Raw genomic sequence first — 18,513 nt, 5'->3', positions numbered from 1 at the left:
ATAGCCTGTAATCACCTTTTTCAATATTTAAGAAATTTAATATTTTTTTGGCATTTTGCCTTTAGTTTGACAGCTGACATGCAAAAAAGGTCCCCGGCCAGAATCACACTGTGGACGTTGCGGTTATGTGGTATGTGCCTTGATCATTAGACTACCGGGAGCCTACACTATTTTCTACTGACATGTTAATTGCAAACATTTTTACATTGATTTTAGTCAGTCAGTCAGCCATAAAAAAGCTGAAAAGCTGTTAAGGTCTGCTTATAATGAGCTCAGTTTAGTCAAGAATGGCTTCCAATTGACCCTCATACCTAAATGACAATACTGGTTCATATACTGAATGCATTCTGTTGTCAAATAATACTTTATTAGTGGAAGAACAGTACTTATATACATAAAAAATATGTAAACTGCAATTCAGAGATCAGTGACATACAGTCTCAACTGCCTTGTGCATAAGAACTACTTTTCTGCTAGTCTTCATGTCTGTCTGTCTCTGTCTCTTCATGTCCTGTGCTGACCCTCTGTTCTCTCAGTGTCCTGTCCTGAGACTCTCTTAGCTTTCTCCACTCTATTGAATTACCCCTCATCAGCACTTTCCAGCATTGTAGAAGGACGAGGGAGGGCGGGGCAGGCGGTGAGGACAACACACTGGAAGGATTTGTAGTGGGGAGAAAGGGTCAGGAAAGGAAGATACGCAGAGATACATATGGATGGGGTAATGTAAATGAAATGTGGCAATAAATGAGGAGAGGCAGGCCAAGAGTCTCTCAAGGACAAGGCCTGAGAGAGGCAGAGTGATTATGGGGATAATGAAGGAGTAACAATGTTATTAACACAGGAGAATAGAATAAATGTGTAGGGTAGAGGGGACAGAGAAAATCAGAAAGCCTTTTATTGTTTTTGTGCTTATGGTTATAAGCAGTCATAAAAAAGGGTTAAATAACCAAACTATTAACTCTTCAATGAAAAAGAGATAATGCAGAGATGGACAGATAGATGGATATAATGGATGCATAAATAGTTGTTAGAGACACGGAGTGCTCCACGGATCAAATTTAAAATAGAGAGAAAGGGAGAAAGACAGTGACAGACAGAGAAAGAGATGAATTAAATGTGTTTTTAATGACCAACTTGCTATTCAGCAACAGGTGGTGCATTAAGTCATGGCAGGGGTAGATACAACCCACAGCTGTGTATGTGAATGTGTGTGTGTGTGTGTGTGTGTGTGTGTGTGTGTGTGGTACTGATATCACTGGGGTCTCCCTTGTCTACTCACCTCTCAAGATTAGCAGATATTAGCCCTAAAAATAAACATGGGGGAACCCAGTGACTGTACTGATAGGAGGCTCTGTGGAGCATTAGACTATCGGATGTGTGCTTGTTCAGTGAGGACTCGGTCACCTAAAAAGGAGGGTTCACAACTTTTCAGTGCAACCCTTAATTTGTACCTTATCATGTGGTTTATTAACACTATAAATGCATATGCAAACAAGCCTATACAATTATTTTCAACAACACAACCGTTGATGAATGTATTTGGGAGACACCTGTTCATTTTTGGTCTAGAATCGGAAAACAAAAGGAATGACAAATTTAATAAAGCAGCTTTTAATGGTACTCAACCTCAAGTACCAAAGGCTCAATGGTTGAAAACAGTGTTGGGCGGTTACACATTATTTAGTGACATGTTACAGTAATGTGCTACTTACTTTTTCAGTTACAAGTAGTGTAAGAGATTACAATTTGAAATTTTGTGATTTAATTACAATTACTAACCTCACTAACTCACTCCTTTACTTTGACATTTTGGGTGTCGGCATCTTCACTGTCTTACTGAGAGTTTGATGGAGGTTGATATCAGTTTCGTTTCTGTGTGTTCAGTAGACAGGCTGTGTTAGCGTGGTGCAGGGGCTTGAGGTGTTGGGAGGCATTCTACCAAAAGCTAATGCTGCGATCAAATTCAGAAAGAAACAGAAGTTGTGACGTGTAGGCGTGGAGTTGTTTAAATGAACCTTTGGCAGAGCTGCATTGAGTAATGAAAGTAATGTAACGAGTAATGTAACTGCTTAGGTAATGTATTTACTTTTGCTATTGCATAATTAGTAAAGTAATGTAGACTACTTTTTCCATAAGTAATGAGTAATTGATTAAATCATTTCAAGTAACTTGCCCAACGCTGCTCAGAAGTGGTCTAAGTTTAGGACAAGTTTAGACAAGGAGTTTGCAATCCTCAGTTTGTATTCATTTGGGTTGGTGACTTAACTATGGCACCCCTTACAACCTCATGAGTTCAGTTCAGGCCAATATGTACAGTAGAGTGGGAGAAGGAAGCCCCACTCTTTGCCAAATATTCATGACTTCACTGCAGGCACTGGTTTTGGTGGTATATTTAGTGCTAATGTTACGGCTGGTGTGTGTGGGCGTGTGTGGGAGATGATGAGTTTTAAAAGGAATGCACCAAGTTGGGAGTTTGGCTTGTTACACAACCAACCTGTTAAGTAGACACTGAATCTTCCACATTTCCCTGGTAGATTCCAGTTAGTCATACTGATTGTTTAATATGTACTATGTTTAGGGACAGTGGGTGACTAGCTTTATCTCTGCGGTGAGAAAATTAGAACTTAATGCATTTAAACTTAACGCTGATCTTTAGCAGTAAGAGCTTGAGTTAATTTATGGTTACAGTCTCTATCCTAAATGATAAGTACATTTTAATTATATTTTGGCTATGATATTTTTATAACAAAAAATAACTAGAGGTATGTGAGGTGCAAACCCTCACAGGAGTTTTCAGTTATTCTGATTAAATAGATTTCTGTTCAGGTCAAAGTTGGGCAGAGCTATGCACACCTACAGTATGATAAAACATAAAGGATGAACACATTGTAACAGGGTTTTCATTGCACTTAAAACAATTTTTTACCGACAACCAAATGAATGTCTGACTTTTCTGAAAATCTGTTATTTGAACCTCAAAAAATAACATGCTAAGCAAATACCTCAGAGTAATAACATACTTGGCACATATAAACTCTCTTCTTGTGATTCTAAAACAAGTGTTGCCAACTCTACTCCAGGGGCAGTAGCTATTCGTTGCTCAAACTGTCATCAGATGTTGCCAAATGCCGTCATGTTCCACTGTGCATATGCATTTATATATGTATGGGACATCTAAAAGCCCTACACTTTCCAACCAAATGTAGACCAGTTTTAATGCATAGATGCTGTCCTAGGTCCTGTGACCTGTGAATCACCAAATCAGTGCTTACCCCTGCTGGTCATTGTGCATTATATCCATTCTGGGGACAAAACAATTACGCCATGAAGTCATTATTCAATACATCTATAATATGTAATGTTTAAAAGTGTATCATAATGTAACACCAAACTATTTTGAGTTATTACTTGCAGGTAATGATAATGTTCCTCAGCTCTTAGTTCTGTTGGACAACTGTACACCACTGGAGTCGAAGAACAAACATTATATAATGTTATTCTCAGTTTACACACAACATATCAACAGCAACAACACCTTTTCTGTCTAGAAACTCTTCATTTGCATTTTTTCCCTTGTGTTTTCGATTCCTCAACTATGGCAAGCGACTTGGATCACTGTTTAAGAGAATACATACCCCAATATTATTTTCAAATTACCGTTTAACTTTGCCAACCGTGCTCTTATATAAACTTCTCTCATTTAAAAACAAACATGTAAAACATGTTGTTTTGACACGTTTTTGAAGCAGTGGATATCAGATTTTGGATAAAAACATTCTAGTTGTTCCACCAGTATTATAGAACAGTAGTGACATTAAACTCTGACATAAAGACACAGTATTTAGATTAGCCCCGTGTTCAGGTCCACCTCTTCCGCTTTCTACTTCCCTTATGATGTCTCTACGGTAACCAGCTGTCAACATGGTAAACACAAGCTGTGTGTTTGTTGAGACTTTCTATCAGTCTCACTTCTTCTGTTTCTCTGCATGCATATATGTGTGTGTTTTGGAAACTGTTTGTCTGTCAACTTAATGGCTTATTATATTTCATTAGCAGACTTTGTACAGTGTACTTCTGTTTCAAAGTTATATTTCAAGACTAGCATGCAATAAACTTAATACAAACACAGTTACAGTACACTCTGCTAAACACACACACAAACCTTCTTTCACACGTATACACATTCACAATCCACAAATTCTCTCTCTTACACACACACACACACACACACAACAGACCATAGCAGCTGGCCTGACCTTGAAGATAAATGCACCCTTGAAAAATGTTCCTGCAATTCATGGCTGGCGATGGTCTGTTATACGAGCAGCGTTTCAAGGGATCCATCTCATGCTGCATGGAAATAGATATGGAGTCAATATGTGCTGCACACACACACACACACACACACTCCTCTATGCACCATCACGCTATTGCACTCTCTGTCTTTTTCTTACACACATGATCTGTTTCTCAGACTTTGTATAACAAACACAGGCAAATATTCATACCTACACAGTTTTTCCCCATACACACTCCTACATTCTCTCTTTCCATGTCTCTTTTCTTGTAGTTGACGATGTTTTTACTGTTTGCACAGTAATAGGTTGAGCGTAACCTGACCAAGTCACAACTCTGAAACATTAATGTTAACGCTTTTTTCTCAATGAACACAATAAGTCAGAGAACATAACCCAGAGAAAACGCCTTCAACAAACCTTGATTTACTGAAGCATGTAAATGACATGTAACCTTTCAGCTCTGTCAATCTGTGTATGTAGTCACAGATGCAGTGATTCAGGTATTGTAGTTACAAAGCAAACAACAGCCCACGGTGCAGTACTGAAGCTTAAAGTGGCCGTGGATTTTCTGTCTTTATGTGGGAATCGCGACTATAAGCGAGTGGTTTGCTGAGCCTCGATATTGTGTGTGATATGTTGACATACAGTATGACAGTGTTCAGAGAGTCTGAAGTAGAACTGACTCACAAAGAGAGATCAGATGGATCAAGATTGATTAGAAATTATAACCACAATCAGTGCGCAATTGAGCACGTACGTTTTACATTAGACATTAAATTGTGGTTATCTCTCTCTCACACACACAGATAAACCTCCAGCACAGCAACAACTTTGCTGACATCTAGTGTTATAAACTTTAATCACCTCAGATGTTTGAACTGTGTCCCCAGATTTTATTCCAATTATTTCCCCTCACATTAATTTCAACAATCGTCAGCCCTTATCTATATTTTTATATATATATAACTGTCACCTACAAAAGAAGGGTGTGTCATGTGTCAAGTGTTTGTGCAAGGATGTGTGTGTGTCTGTGTCACGCTAGTAATTTGGAGAATGTGAACTTTCTGCTTCAGGTGATATAAGAAGTGAAAGAAGAAAAGAAGAATGTCAACACACGCTGCAAGGAAGTAGTTGACGTTGACTAAATAGGTGGAGACAGCTTATCTCCTGAACACAGCTTTAAGGACAATGCACATGAACATTTTGATCCCACCAATATCCCACTAGTCAGAAGCTTGATAACAGCTTTTATTCAGCAAAAGTGCTGGCAATGTTGACACATTGATATTATTACAAATTATATTCTATTATGCGTTTATTATGAATTTGTGCAGTTTACATGAAACAATTTTCTGTAGATTGACACCTTAAATTATTATCTGAAGGCAACAAAGAACAGCTGAGGCATAAAGTAGCCATGCTGAAATCAGCTGAGTTGGACAAACTGGCAAGGCAAGAAAAGAAAAACCACTGGAGTCATGCAGTAATTCCAAGTGCACAAAATGAAGTACTTCCAGTTATGCAAAACAAAACTATACATATTCACTATACAGCGCTTTGAGTGGTAGACTAGAATAGCACTATATAAATGCAGTCCATTTAACATTTACCATACATGTATAGGAGAGCTACAGATATAGAAATACAGAAAGAATCTTTCCGCATGCCTAATCCATATCTTCTGCAGATATGTCCAAGAGGGACATCTGATCATGTGGCTGGTGATGATAAACTTTCCACCTCTATGATGAAAAGATTTCCTCTATGGGGTTGAGGAATGGAGAGTAAGGTGGAAGGAAAGGTGACACCATCCTGGGCTGTAAACCACTGTCGGACTTGAAGAGAACAGTGAAACGCCACGTCGTTAGCTACCATGCAAGCAAGGAGCAAATGGAGCAATTTTTGTTGAGGTGTCCTTGACCGCCATCCTTGTGATTAGTTCACAACTCGCTCTACCTCCATATGTCAGTGTTATGTTTACAGCCAAAAAACAAACAAACAAACATTAATGCAGATTTAATATTGCAGTTACTATCGGCTCGGTGTGGCTCTGGACGGCAGGTACTCAATGTAACTGACTTACAGAGAGTGTACAAAGTACAAAGAGTGACTGAAAAATGTGTGTCCTGCTCAGTGACACTCTTTATACTCTGCCATCTTCTCTGTATGCTTCACATGTCAGATGATGACCAACATTTAGTGGTTCTCTTTAAGATTGAATTCACACATGACCTTGTCAAGCATAAGGAGAAGATGAACATCTTAAAGTGTACAGTACAGGAACAGCAAAGAGTTCAAGCATCAAGGTCCTGCAGTGTCTGTCCAGAGCACAGAGAGAAGAGATGTTGAGAGCGATGCTGAATGATGGTTAACGCCACATTCCTCCAGACGAGTAATGGAATCAGAGCTGCTAAAGAAGCTCTCAAGTGCAAAGTCATCACTAACTGCTATGTTTTAAGCAATTAGTGTCAGACTAAACTTGCCATTTTGTCTAGTTGCACCATTTCTACAACTTAACTAAGTCAACCGTAATCAAAACTTTGTCACAAAGAGTGACGTTTCATCCAGTGCAGCACTGAGGAGTTTTAGGAGAGGAAAACACTACTGCTGGAGGACATCATAGAACGTGAACAAACTAGTCTGCATGAACAGCTCAGTCGACTGATTTTGAATGAGTGTAATATTTGTCTCCATTCAGATATTTAATTCAGTTATGGCTCTGAAAAAAGCGTGCACACCCTGTCTCTTTACATTTGACTTTTTAGTTCTGTCTGTTTAGTTTTGTTTGTCTGTTTAGAAGACACATTCTTTATCCCTTACTGCATGTCATTAAATAAAAGGTCAAAAAGGAGCTCTACAGTATGTTGTATGTAAGCTAATACCACATTCAACATAGAATGCCTAAACTGGAGTAAGGTTGTGCTTTTTGTTTGTGTGATGTAAATTGACAATCCTGCAGTGTGTGATACAGTGTGGGAGGCTGGAAGAGACTGCCAATAGTCAACACTAACAGCCATCTTGCTTGTTCACAGTATTTACACTTATCAGTCAAATTGAATGTGGGAGTGATTTATTGATGTTTAAGATGGTGCATGTGGCACCGCTGGTGTGCACAGACTCTGGAGGAGACTGGTCTGGAAGTGTGACTGTGAACTCTCAATAAAACAGTAGGCCTGTAAAAATAATCGGTGAAAGGCCACTTTCTGAGAAGTGCTTGGGGAGTCCCAGGGCTTGATGTGATCTAAAGGTTTCTATTTTGAAATCTGCATTTGCAGTAAGTGATTTTGGTACAGTGGCGAGATTTGATGTTAGATTATGTCACTTCATTTGCAAAAACAGCTACTTACTAAGTTTTTAACTGTTATGGGTTTAATAATTCCAGGTACATCTGCACCACATTTCTGAAAGTTAAGAAGCATTTTGAGTTTGACATGATATTACCAGAAGTATTCATAAACCCAGTGATAGAAAAATAGAGACTGTGTTCCTGCAGAATATATGGGCTCTCCCTCACCTGTGCAAACACAAACACATGCAACAGAAACTTCATTTCAAGACACAAAGAGGAATGAGGATAGGTGAGGAGGGCGGGTTTTAGCATCTTTTTTTGGAACCGTGTGTGTAGACACACCCATTGGTAATCCCAGTGAAACTTGGTGCTTTCCAAAACTGGCAAATTACCATTTTGTACCAGATGGGCGTAGTTTTTACTCTCTTTAAATATGGCACACAACATGGCACATGCTGCTTATGCCCAATCATGGCCTGTGTGGCAAATAAACAAAAAGCCACATGTACCAGCAATGTATTGCTGGTACATGTAATGTAACTGAAAGGGTAATTTACTGTCTTTGCTGGAACTTACAAGCTGTCCAAATATGATACTGGTCTGAATGATATTCGATTACGTATAATAGTATTGAGTTATAGTTGCAAAGGTTGTGCTCACCATAATAGACAGAAATATAAAGGGTCAGATCACCCAAATCACACAAAAAACCCTTACTTCTCATTTATGTGCTTAAGTTTTCAGATATCGGCCTCTGGTATGATGAATGGTATTTCTGTTTCTGTTTCTTCAGTATATAGTTCCAGTGAAGTCTGTTCAGTGTGGTCTGTGGATTATCCTGAGTCACCAGGACATTGTTGTCTGAACCATTAGCCAGAACTGTTACAAGTTGTGTTACTCTCCCTGCTGTTGTTTGATCATTACCTGATAGAGATTTAACATCACACGCCTGCTCACGTCCCACCTGCCCACCATTTACACTTTCCCCGCCCTCGCCGTAACTTCGGCACACCGGCAACGCACCATCCTCTGGTCTCTTTAGGGAACTCTCGCTTCCTGTTGCCTGTTTCCGCACAGATACGCCCACAGCTGGTTCAGACGCCGTCAGTCAGTCGGCGCAGCCTGCAGCGTGTGAGCGTAGTCTTCAGTAAGCGCCTCTGTAAGAAGCGCTTTTCTCCGCAAAGAAGTTAAAGTGTCTCCGCTTGGCTGTAATCAGTTCTGTGCGCAACATCATGTCGCTGCCGCAGCAGTTACGAGGCGAAAGGTGAGTGTGTGTTGTCAGTGAAAAATCACTAACCATTAACTCTGTATTAATAACTTTATGAGTCTGTTGTACTCGATGGCGGAGCAAAAAATATATCAATGCACCGATATTGTATTGCCTATAGGCCTACTAGTTATAATATCACAATGTAATTTCAGGTTATTATTAGGTTACATCTCAGTTCACTTTTTCTTTGGCCCCTGCATCTAAAATATAACAGGGTAATGAAACTACAGGCTGACTTTTCTGCCATGCGCAGTGTTTGCAGAAGCTTTGTGACTGTGTGGATGTTTTGCTCTTCCTTAAATATATATGTTTTAGAAATGTGTTGTGCATTAAGTTCATTATGTTTTATTGTTGTTTAGCTTCTTTCATAGATGCTGCTACCAGATAAGAATGGTGAAACGTTTAAAAAGCCAAAAGAAAAAAATATGTAGCCTCAGATGAACTGTACAGGCATAGGCCTACTGTATATCTTGAGTTATCTGACTTTAATTCTGTTTTGATAATGTTTAATATATCTAACATATTTAATATTCTAAACAAAAATAAATTTAAAAAAATAAATAAATAAATAACACTATTTCCAGCAGCACTACCGTCATGAAATACGACTACAGGGCAAAGTTGGGGCTTAAGTGTCTAAAATACTCTAACCAGATAATTTCTTTTGCTCAGTGACTTTGATCAACTGCCTCATAACATCCCTGTCACTGCCACCATTGCTGATATTGAGGAGAAGAAAGGCTTCATTGACTACTTTGTAAGTTTTAAAAAATACCACAAACTTTTAACTGAGCCTATAGATAACAGAACATGACAAGTACAAATCAGTTTCTCTCTCTCTCATTCATGTCTCTGTTTTCCCCCCAGATGTTTGTGATTGAGGTGAAGACTAAAGGAGGGAGTAAGTATCTCATCTACAGGAGGTACAGAGAATTTTTCAACCTCCACCAGATCCTCGAGTCCAAATACTCTCCTGAAGACCCAGAGAGACCTGGTCCCAACTCCTGCATCCTGCCTTCAATTCCAGGTGAGTGTGTGTGTGTGTGTGTGTGTGTGTGTTCGCAGCACTGATAACGGCAGCGGCATGCAGACGCATCATGTCACAATATTCATCATGGTGTCAGATTTCACATTATTCGAATACATGTCTGTCAGGAGCCCGCAGCTCAACAGACAATTCATTATGCCCTGTAATTCTGATTTTATTCTTTTCAAGTCTGACAGGCATGAGGAAATCTCTGACCCAAACTATGTAAACAGTCAAGGTCTCTAATTTCCAATTTTATTAAGTTGCTTTCCTGGCAAGATGAATTGTGCCTTGGGCTATCATGCTGGACTTTCTCCACATAAAACGCTTCAGTAGGCTAAACAAAACAAGCCGCTAAATACATTTCTGAGAAACATTGGAATATGTTCCTTAGAAAGACATGGAACGAAGGACCAAAATACATGAGCTGGTTCAGATTTTTTTAACCTATAGCAAGTTTAACTTTTTGTGTTTTGAGAACAACATCCTCAGGATTTCACGAGGGCAGCTGGTGTAAGACGATAAGTAAATGTGAAATGTTCAAAACAGTATGTGTCTTGATCCTAACATACATTACCTGATAGTAAATATTGACAGGTAAGCCACCATAAAGGTGTTTTCATACAGACAGCATTACTGCATGAAAAAAAAAAAAAAAAAAAAAAACAGCTCCTGATTCATTTCAATGACACAACTGATTGTTCCAGCAAAGAAAACCTAAAGTGGTCAGGCAAATTATTTGAACCTGGCTCAAATTCTGCTGCAACACAATGTGATGTCATCTACCTGCTGGATTACTTTATGCTGTGAGTGGTGTAATATTTAACCGCTGTGGATTGTTTTGGTGTGCGATAAGCCTTCAAACTCATGGGTGTATTAATCAAACTGGATTTCCTGTTCTTATTTCATTTCTTTCAATTCATTTTGCTACCTGCAACAAGAAAGAAACAATAAACTAGATGAAGGATGTAAAAATAGAAAAGTGTTTTGGAGGATTAGGATTATGAGATTTTAGGTATTTAAGATCATTTGTATTGCTCCTTTTGTTTGATATCATCCCATTTGATATCATCCCATAGTTATCGTTCTATGTCAGATTGCATTGCCAAACAGATCATCCTTTGAATGCGTCACTATAATGAATACTTTCTAACAATAAGGGTTGCATTTCTTTCTTATTTAGTGAGAATAGCGTGCAGTCGTCAGGGCTACTGTAATTTCCAGTTTCGCAGTGATTTTGCTGTGTCGGCGGCTTTGCTGCTGACTGAACACAGAAGGAACACTGTACTTTACTGCATCTTTTCTGCCTTGTTACTAACCTTCACCTTCAAATGCACTCTGCTCTACTTCATGCATATGGAGAGGAACAGACCGGGGTAATGGTGACAGCTGGCAGAATTTTCACCCTGTGGCTGGAAGAACTGACACCCATCTGAACATGGTTTTAAAAGTTAGGATCTGCTACATGTGTTACGTGGACATAGATTTGTCATGTCAGATATCATAAATCAAACAGTTATGTCCCCAAGTGTTCAGTGGATTGAGGCATGATTGGATTTACTTGATGAATTTAAAAACACATTAGTTGCAGATGAAATCAAGGAAGAATAGCAAAGACTAATTACTGTTGTGGCCCTCACAGATTTGATTACAATTAAGCCCCAGTTTCTTGTGAACTTACTTTTCATAAATCCAATTCTATTCAAGCCATAGGGTATAGTGACAGCATATTTTAGGCACATGTTGCTGCATAATAATGTGAAGATGAGCACTGAAAATGCTGCGTTACAAAACTAGTTCAGTGAGATATCTGCTGTCTGAAGCGTACCACCTGCTCTCAAAATATTTATTCAGTAGAATTAAAATTGTTTAGGTTACTTTGAAAAGCATAATGAGTAGGGATGTCCCAATCAAATTTTTTGGTCCTGATCCCAATCCGAGGCCTTTAATATTGCCTACTTACTGTATATTTTCCTCAGTTTTACTTAAATATGTATCTGACCCATTGAAATAAAAACTTTAGCCCTCTAGATTTGGTACAGTTTATTTTTCGCAGGTTTCTTGATCCAAATACTGAAGGCTTTGGTTCAAAACTAAGTAATATGGTTAAATTATTGATATGATTGCCAGTTTTACTGGGAGAATGGGACTACTGAAATTGACATGATGGAAACATAGTCCACTTGTGGTTGTACAGTGATGTTACAGAGTGAAGCTTCATCCCTCACAAATGATCTTTGATCACAGATACCGGTTTGACAGACAGCCAAGTTTGATTTTGGTCTGACATCAAGTTACTCACGGAATTAACATTAGAAATAGCGACAACTGGTATAATCAGCCGCCAGCAACGTTTGTCATTTGAACCGGTGAAAGTGACGGTCAGCACTGGCAGAAAATGAAAAGGTGCTACCTGAATGTTTTGTACGCTGCTCTTTGCTAATAAGAAAGAGAGGAGAGATAACGGATTTGTTAGTGTCAGAGTTTAGCGAGTTTGTTTTTTGCCAACCTCTCTGTCTGAACTCAGAGTCAGTCGCAGTGGTTCACCCAAATAATTTTTCACATTCACACACAGTTTTCACTTGGATATGCAGTGAAATGCTTACACTGTAGGCTGTCATAAAGGAGTACAGTAAAGAAAGGATCGGAAATTGATCAGCTTTAATTTAGCTTATACGATCCATTAAAATATGACCAGATCGGCTCCAATACTGATCTGTAAGATGAGCTTGGGACATCTCCAGTAATGAGTATTTAAAGTCCCAGACAGACAACGTCAGTTTAAAACCTTATATCAGAAGACTGTAATAAGTAAGTATAATCCAGTGACATTAAGAATAGTCAGAATAGAGCAGATGGATAGAAGGACACATGAATGTTACAGAGAAATTACAGAGACAAACTGCAAGGAAAAACAGCCATGTTGAAGGGTAAAGGTTTGGAAGTAATGAAAGAGAGAAATTCATCCATCTATCCGTTTTCAAGTGGCTTATCCTTGTCAAGTATGTGATGGCAACAGAATGAGCAGAGAGAACCCAAACTTCCTTTTCTGCAGTAACCAGTAACTTTCTCTAGTTTGCTGTAGCGCTCTCAGGCCAAAGCTTTTATCAAAAGCACTTTACAAACACGCTGTGATTAATGAATGAACCGAGCTACCTCCTGAGCAACAGGCACCTGAGTAGCTGCAACTGGATGCCAAGGTTCTTCAGAGTCACTGATTTCTTTACTCAGTCAGGTAGAAAAACACCAGCCACCCTGCAGATACAATTTATCTTGGCTGCCATTGCCCAGTGTATCATTCCCCAAGCACCTACTTAAAGTACTATAAACCTAGTTCATAACAACAGGTCATAATATATTTGGTTGCTGGCTATGATTTTGGGATTTGATTTTGGAAGGAGATTACACATCCTAGTGTTCCCATGGAAATCTCTACCATTGTGTCCCTTTCCTCCACCATCGTCATCTTTACCTGAGCACAGAAGATGCAGGTTGCTGCACCTCAGACAGCTGATGATATCTTTCAGTCAGTATACAGGCTCAAATAGACGTGGCCAATATCATCATACACCTGCTTCATAGGATGTATTATTGGAAATAGTAGTTTTTCAAAGTAGTTTTTGATTTGTTTAATGCATTTCTCTCTGCATTTTTCCGCCATGACCTCTATTGAGCTACACCTAAAGATTTAAGGATAAGGCAATTAGACAGAAGTAGAAAGAAGTGCAGCTTTGACCACCTATTTTTGCTTTTGAAAGCATGATTTTTAGAAAATCCAGTACTATAAACTAGTGAACATTGATACCTACATGTGATGTGGGTATCAATGCTGACTACTAAAGCCACAGGGAAGAGCATTGTAGTATAAAGTTGTAAGATGACAATGAGTTGAGTTGCATAAGGAGAAATCTGAAAGATAAGAAAAGATAGAAAAAAATACACCCAACAGAGCATGTGTGGACATTTAATAATAATAATAATAATAATAATAATAATAATAATAGTTTACATGAAATCCAAAGAAGGAACGTCATTGGCCCATGAAAGTGAGCTGTTGTTAAAGAAGGCAGTGCTGGGAGGAAGCACCTGGACCGGCCACAATCAAACAGAAACTAAATTAGACTAAATTAGAAATAGTCAGCCAGTGAAGACTGATGAGTGCTGTTTAAAACTCAAAGTCAGGCTGAGCAGACAGAGGCTCGCAAATATGAGACCAGAAGCCAGTCACAAACTCATTTAATATGCTAAATACAGTAATTATATAACAGTTTTTCTATGTGGCACTGATGCAGATATGCGTTGCTTGCATTGTAACAGTTTTAGCTTGACCGTTTTTTATTAATGGTTTTCTTCTGAGTCCGCAGACCACATAATCTTTTAAATTAAGATAAAATATAAGTCGTTAAGGCTGTAAATACAAGATTTTTACCTGACGACATATATTCAGGCCTCAGTCATTGGCTGTGCTGCAGTATGCCTGTATTTGTCTTCTTGTCCTCATCTGCCCGGTGGCTCCAGTTTAGTTTGCAGCTCATTGTTTTCCCATAAGTCAGTCTGTCTGGGAGCCACATCAGTGTCTGTATTGATAATCAGAGGCTGGAAACCAACATCTGCACCAATAAAAGCCTCAAGGCTTTGAATGGGTGGCTTGGACCATCGACTTTATGTAAGATGAGGACAGAGTGAGGTGTTTGTGTGTGCGTGTGTGTGCGTAAGTATATAAATTACTTGTAGATGGTGAATCAGGTTACACTGCTTTGCACTGTAATCACACTGAAGTCGCATACAGATTTATTTCTGTTCGATCTCAAATGGCTTTGCTATTGACTTGACAGTGTTTACAAATGAAACATTGATTTTGGTTTAATGTCCAATGTCGCATTTACTGCATGTGTTATATACAGCATTGGTGCAGCAGAAGCACAGTAATCTGATCACAAGAACACAGACTCTACATCATCACATACTGCCTAAACAGTCACGTTACAGATACATACACACATAAAAAAAGAAAAGTAATTGATTACATTTAGGATACTCTAAAGTCCCAAAGTAAAAATACATTTACATTATAAAATTTACACAAAGTCATGCTTAGTAAGCATGTTATCTCTTGGACAATCACTTGTAATTGGAGGTTTTAATTTCAATGAAGTCACTCTTAGGCCATGTAGTAAAAAAAACAAGATTAATGGCGTGTCTACACAGGAGGTGTTTTGCCTCTGATGGAACAGATACAAATCTATTTTCTTCCGTTTTACACACCTAACTACAGTGATGTGTTTCTGAGCAATTGAACAACTGAACTAAATTCACAGTACCACAAAAATGAACTAGTTCACTTTCATAGATCACAATTGAACTAAATTCACAGTACCAAACTATGGTATTGTGAATCATTCAAAAATGAACTGGTTCACGTTCATTTCTTCCATTTTTTTCCTTTACAAAAGGCTGTGAGTTGGCTGAAGGAACATTGCAGCTGTTGGCTCGTGGCCTTACCCATTAAATGATTTCTTGTGATCATCATTCACTCACAGATATTTCCCAAGACTGGTCGGATGCTTCAGCTCTATGTGTTGTTTCAAAAATCTGTGACTCATCAGATTCTGTGACCCAAAACACCGGCATGCCGGGTGCCATAAAACACGAGCGTCGTCCCACAAGAGTTAACAACGCTCACTCACTGTGTTTTATGGCACCCGGTTCACGTTCATTAGTTGCAAATGGATACAGTCAGTTCACCGTTCACCAAAAACATGAGCATGTTCAATGAACGGAGCACATTCATGCACAACACTGACCATGATCACCATCTTTGTGTAGCGTGTTAGCATGCTACCATTTGATAATTAGCACTAAACACATAGTAGAGCTGAGGCTGATGGGAATGTCATTAGTTTTAAACATGTACTGTATAAATTTAAACATGTACTGTATAAATGCTAGCTAGTTTGTATGTACAAAGTATTATTTGTAAAAATCCCCTGTTTGATTATGAAGAATGTCTATGGATTTTTGTATATTGTAAGAAAAAGAGTCCAAAAGTGTAACTCATCTCCCCTCATGAACCCCGTAGTCAGGTGTCATCAACCCCACATTAGGAACCAGTGGACGATATTACTGATGTAATACCTGTGTATTCTAGAGTTACATTTTCAAAGTAACTTCATCTGTTTCATCTTCATGGTGCACCTGTGGTGTTGTCTTATAGCTGGAGCTCTGCCAGAACTGCAGAGCTCCAGCTCCGATCCAAACCATTAAAACAAGGCTTCTGCTGTTCTCTGATTTCTTTACTGTTTTCTCAGCTCCTCTCTGTCCTCCCCTAAGTGTCTCTTCCTCCCCTTGATGTTTACAGTATGTGTTGTGTGCCCAGCAGGGGGTAAAGGTTCAGATGATTCTTGTTCTTGGCATTTGTTTCAACCTGCTTAGAGGAGCAGATGCTAGGGGTTGCTGGGGCTGTATGGAGACTAAACTGAAGACCTGCAGACACAACTCAGGGCTGAAAAAATTACTTCACCATCTCTGTTTTTTGCGTGAAAAAAATAATCTGTATTTTTATTTACAGTTAATATTCTCCTAAAAAGATGCTAAAATTGAACACCAGTCAAGGATAAGCCAGTAAAAAGCACATGGCTCTTTGTAATAAATAGGTTTTTTATGCACCACTGTTATATGTGCATCTGTTATATTGTGTATTCTGTGACCTTTTTTCATAATTTATTCAAAGTAACCCACTATAGATATATTAATTTCAGTCACATGTTTGATTTTGTTCTGTGAAAGCATAAATAATTTAGACACATAACCAAGCACCAAAGCCTTTATTGAGACATTTTTAACATAAATTCTTTATAGACTTTAAGGCAGTATCTCTCATTGTCCCTTTCTATATTGGGAAAGTTCTACTTTTCTACAAACTCTGATTTAGCATCTGCCACTGAGGAGTCTGCTGGATAATATTAGATCTGATGGGTTTAATTGCAGTGCCAGATCTCATCAGGATGGAAAGGGAATAAGACAGACAGGGGGGAGAGAGGAGGGAGACAGGGGGGAGGATGGGTGATGGGTAGGAGCGAAAAAAATTAATGGAAAAGGATATAGGTCTGTTTGGTCAAATTGAAACTGTTTTGATTAATGAAAATTAATTAATGGAAAAATACATTAATGCCGGACTCTGTTTTGTTCATTTTCTCTCTCTTCTGTTTTAAATAGAATCCTTTTTATTTTCAATTTTATGCAATAAATCAGAAATTTTTACTATACAAGATGTAAATGGAAACATGGAAATGAATTCAGCCCCCTATCAGCTGTTATCTTGAAGTCAAACTAATTCTCCCCTCCTATTATCTTGTTTTATCACAGACTCAGCCTTTGGGCCTAAATGCAACATAGATATTATAATAGAAAATAGAAATATGAACTATTCTACAATAGATTCAAGGTCAGAAGAGCATTTTATTCAGTGAGGCCGCAGCAGATGGTGAGAGGTGAGCGGATGAGGGAATGATTCATGAAGTGAGTAAAGGAGTGAATTTGAGTCTGCTAGTGATTGAGTGAGTTATCGTGCTCAAGAGTGAATGAGATGCGAGAAATTGAGAGAGGAGAGAGGGCTGAATATTTTGGCTGAGGGTCATTAAGACTGTGCTAAATTTGATTTAACAGCAGTGTTAGATGGCCTTGGATGAATTGTTGAGGGGCCTGATTTAGAGCATTAGAAGTCTGCGCTGTGCCTCATAATTTCTGACTGGACTTAGGGTGGTGTGGGATAAAGGGTAATATGTCCACACTCTTAAGGATGTGTTTTTTCGAGAAGCATTTGTTGAGACAAAATAAATGTGGTTTTGATTTAAAATATGCTAATAACTACACATATTACTACGATATATGTCTTTTTAACTTCAAAATTTAACTTAAAAGAACTGACTCTTAGGGTCAGATGCATACATCTCTGTGTAGGTGAAAGACTACAACTCTGTGTAAGCACAAAAATGCATACATACTCTCTTCATCAGATTTATAAAGCCATGCATATTGATGGTTCTGTTTTATAAATCTCACTCAAAACAAAAATGTTGAAATTGTGCTGATATTTTCCAACTCATTTTGGACGATTGCCGACGCCGATACCGATAAATGCACATATTTTTTCCGCCTAAATGCAGAGAACATCAAGTCTCTCCCATATGGGAATTAACATATTATTCTACTACTCTTCGTGATGGCCCACTGGCAGATGCAGACATAAAATACAGTGCTTTTCAAAATGTACACATTCACTGGGCAAAATAAGAACACTACTGCTGACAGGGTTTTTTTTGCTCCTCTTTGCATGACCAATGCTGAGCAATCATTGCAAATAGCAACTTTGCTATCCATTTCAGACACTTGAAAAAAACGTCACTCGCGTCACATGGGCATAGTTAATGCATCATCTTATCGTCATATCGGCAGAAATGTTCATTTCGGGCCGATAACGAAATTTCATTTTAAATCCTTTATCGGCTGATACCGATGACATGCCGATATTATCGTGCATCCCTAATCCCTGAGCTCACTCTAGAAAAATGTCTCTTCGCCTGGTCTGAAGTACAGTATGTATGAGGTGTGCACATTCTGCCTGTTCTTC

The 18,513-nt window shown here is 38.6% G+C and overlaps 2 protein-coding genes across 3 annotated transcripts in view; one reads left to right on the top strand and one right to left on the bottom strand.

The window, feature by feature from the left end:
- pvalb7 (parvalbumin 7) overlaps positions 1-18,513 on the bottom strand; it is a 42,261-nt gene that overhangs the window by 7,965 nt on the left and 15,783 nt on the right. The window lies entirely within an intron of this gene.
- ncf4 (neutrophil cytosolic factor 4) overlaps positions 8,670-18,513 on the top strand; it is a 32,666-nt gene continuing 22,822 nt past the window's right edge. Inside the window, exons 1-3 of the mRNA XM_044187161.1 lie at positions 8,670-8,851; positions 9,530-9,614; positions 9,725-9,884. Coding sequence (XP_044043096.1) covers positions 8,820-8,851; positions 9,530-9,614; positions 9,725-9,884 — 277 coding nt within the window. The 5' untranslated portion in view covers positions 8,670-8,819. The remainder of the gene's footprint in view (positions 8,852-9,529; positions 9,615-9,724; positions 9,885-18,513) is intronic.

Source organism: Siniperca chuatsi, linkage group LG3 (genome assembly GCF_020085105.1).
Source record: "Siniperca chuatsi isolate FFG_IHB_CAS linkage group LG3, ASM2008510v1, whole genome shotgun sequence".
Classification (NCBI taxonomy): domain Eukaryota; kingdom Metazoa; phylum Chordata; class Actinopteri; order Centrarchiformes; family Sinipercidae; genus Siniperca; species Siniperca chuatsi.
This window is presented reverse-complemented; position numbering and strand designations above follow the sequence as displayed.